The sequence below is a fragment of the Corylus avellana genome, chromosome ca9, assembly GCF_901000735.1.
Source record: "Corylus avellana chromosome ca9, CavTom2PMs-1.0".
Taxonomy (NCBI): Eukaryota; Viridiplantae; Streptophyta; class Magnoliopsida; order Fagales; family Betulaceae; genus Corylus; species Corylus avellana.
Window position 1 is genome coordinate 4,738,745 of NC_081549.1, and position 1,654 is coordinate 4,740,398.

The following is a 1,654-nucleotide window of genomic DNA, read 5'->3' on the forward strand; positions in this document are numbered from 1 at the left end:
CAGCTAGACGAACTAGTAACCAGGCTAACCAGAGAGGCAGAAACGATTGAGGCTTGTGAAGAGAGGGAGCATTCAATGCGTATCCCATCGTGGATTCGTGGTTGGTCGAATACTTGAATGCTCGCAATAAATCCTTCTCAACCCCCTACCTACACCCTCTTCGTTTCAAATCCTCAATCGAGCCGTTGATGGATCATCTGATATCCATCTAACGGCTTTCAAGCCACTCGTAGAAGTTTTGCAAGCCAAACTCTTTTGATCAATCGCGTGAATCGCTGCTACTGTAGACCAGAAAAGTTCTCCTAGCCCGTCCAATCTCGCCGCCTAATTCTCATTTTCTTATCTTATTTACATTGTTTATATTTGATTTTTGTGTTTTTTCAAGTTTTAAACTGTTCTTCTGAATCTCTGATTTGTGACTTTTTTGGTTGTGGTGTGGAAGAGACAAAGATGATTGCTCTTGATCTGACTGTGATGGAAATGGAAATCGAGTACTGGGCTATCAAGTACTCGATTACCATTTTTTTATTCATTCCCAAATACCCCCATGATCCATCCCCCTTATATAATACTCGAGTGTATGAACCTGATGCATCATGTATGCAAGACTTGCTTGCACGTTACTCGAGTTGTTTGTATTTGTCTGCTCTTGCTTGCTGCTTGCTAACGAAATTCGAACCAGAAAACATTCTGACTTTTGAAGAGCCTCTTCTGCCTTTAAATTTAAGTTGAGTATTTTTTTTTCCTGAACCCTAATCCGAACTTTTTATATTTTTCGAGTATTTTTAGTTCATTATTCCATTCTGGTTTTAATGTTGCTAATTTCATCATTTCAGGGAGTCTGGTACTGGTAGCACTGAATTTGCAAGCTGCAACAGTTTCAATTGCTTGAAGTTCAGGTTTTTTTTAAAAGTAACTTGTTATAAATCTGTTTAATATTAATTGCTATGTTATAAATACATGAATTGCTATGTTATATGTTGCTATGTTAACATTAATTGCTACGGTATAAACCTGTTTAACATGAATTGCTATGTTATAAATACATGAATTGCTATGCTATGTTATATGTTGCTATGTTAACATTAATTGCTATGTTATAAATCTGTTTAACATGAATTGCTATGTTATAAATACATGAATTGCTATGTTATATGTTGCTATGTTAACATTAATTGCTATGTTATAAATCTGTTTAACATGAATTGCTATGTTATAAATACATGAATTGCTATGTTATATGTTGCTATGTTAACATTAATTGCTACGTTATAAATCTGTTAAACATGAATTGCTATGTTAGGATTATGATTCTGTTATGTTTAAATGTTTGTTATATTCTGTTATGTATAATGTATTCTGTTAATGTAGTTTCTGTTGATTGATTTTTTATTTTCCATTCATTTATTATGTTATTTTATTTATTTGAGGTTTTTAATTTTACAAATTATTAACAGTTATCATGGACAATACATTTCAACTCAATGATGTTGATATGGGTGATGATTCACCCACTGCCGACCCTACTCCTGGATCTGGTGTGTCTGCTAGTACTGAATGCACACCAGATGTACATGTTAATCTGGTTTCTCCTGCTGTTGTTGTATCTAGGGATGGGGCTGGTCCTGGGGATGGGGATGGGGATGGGGATGGG

At 34.9% G+C, this 1,654-nt stretch overlaps 1 protein-coding gene across 1 annotated transcript in view; it reads left to right on the plus strand.

Annotated features, from left to right (window-relative positions):
- The first annotated feature begins 1,462 nt into the window (after positions 1-1,462).
- Positions 1,463-1,654, plus strand: part of LOC132191773 (zinc finger BED domain-containing protein RICESLEEPER 1-like) — a 1,466-nt gene continuing 1,274 nt past the window's right edge. The window contains exon 1 of the mRNA XM_059606865.1: positions 1,463-1,622. Coding sequence (XP_059462848.1) covers positions 1,463-1,622 — 160 coding nt within the window. The remainder of the gene's footprint in view (positions 1,623-1,654) is intronic.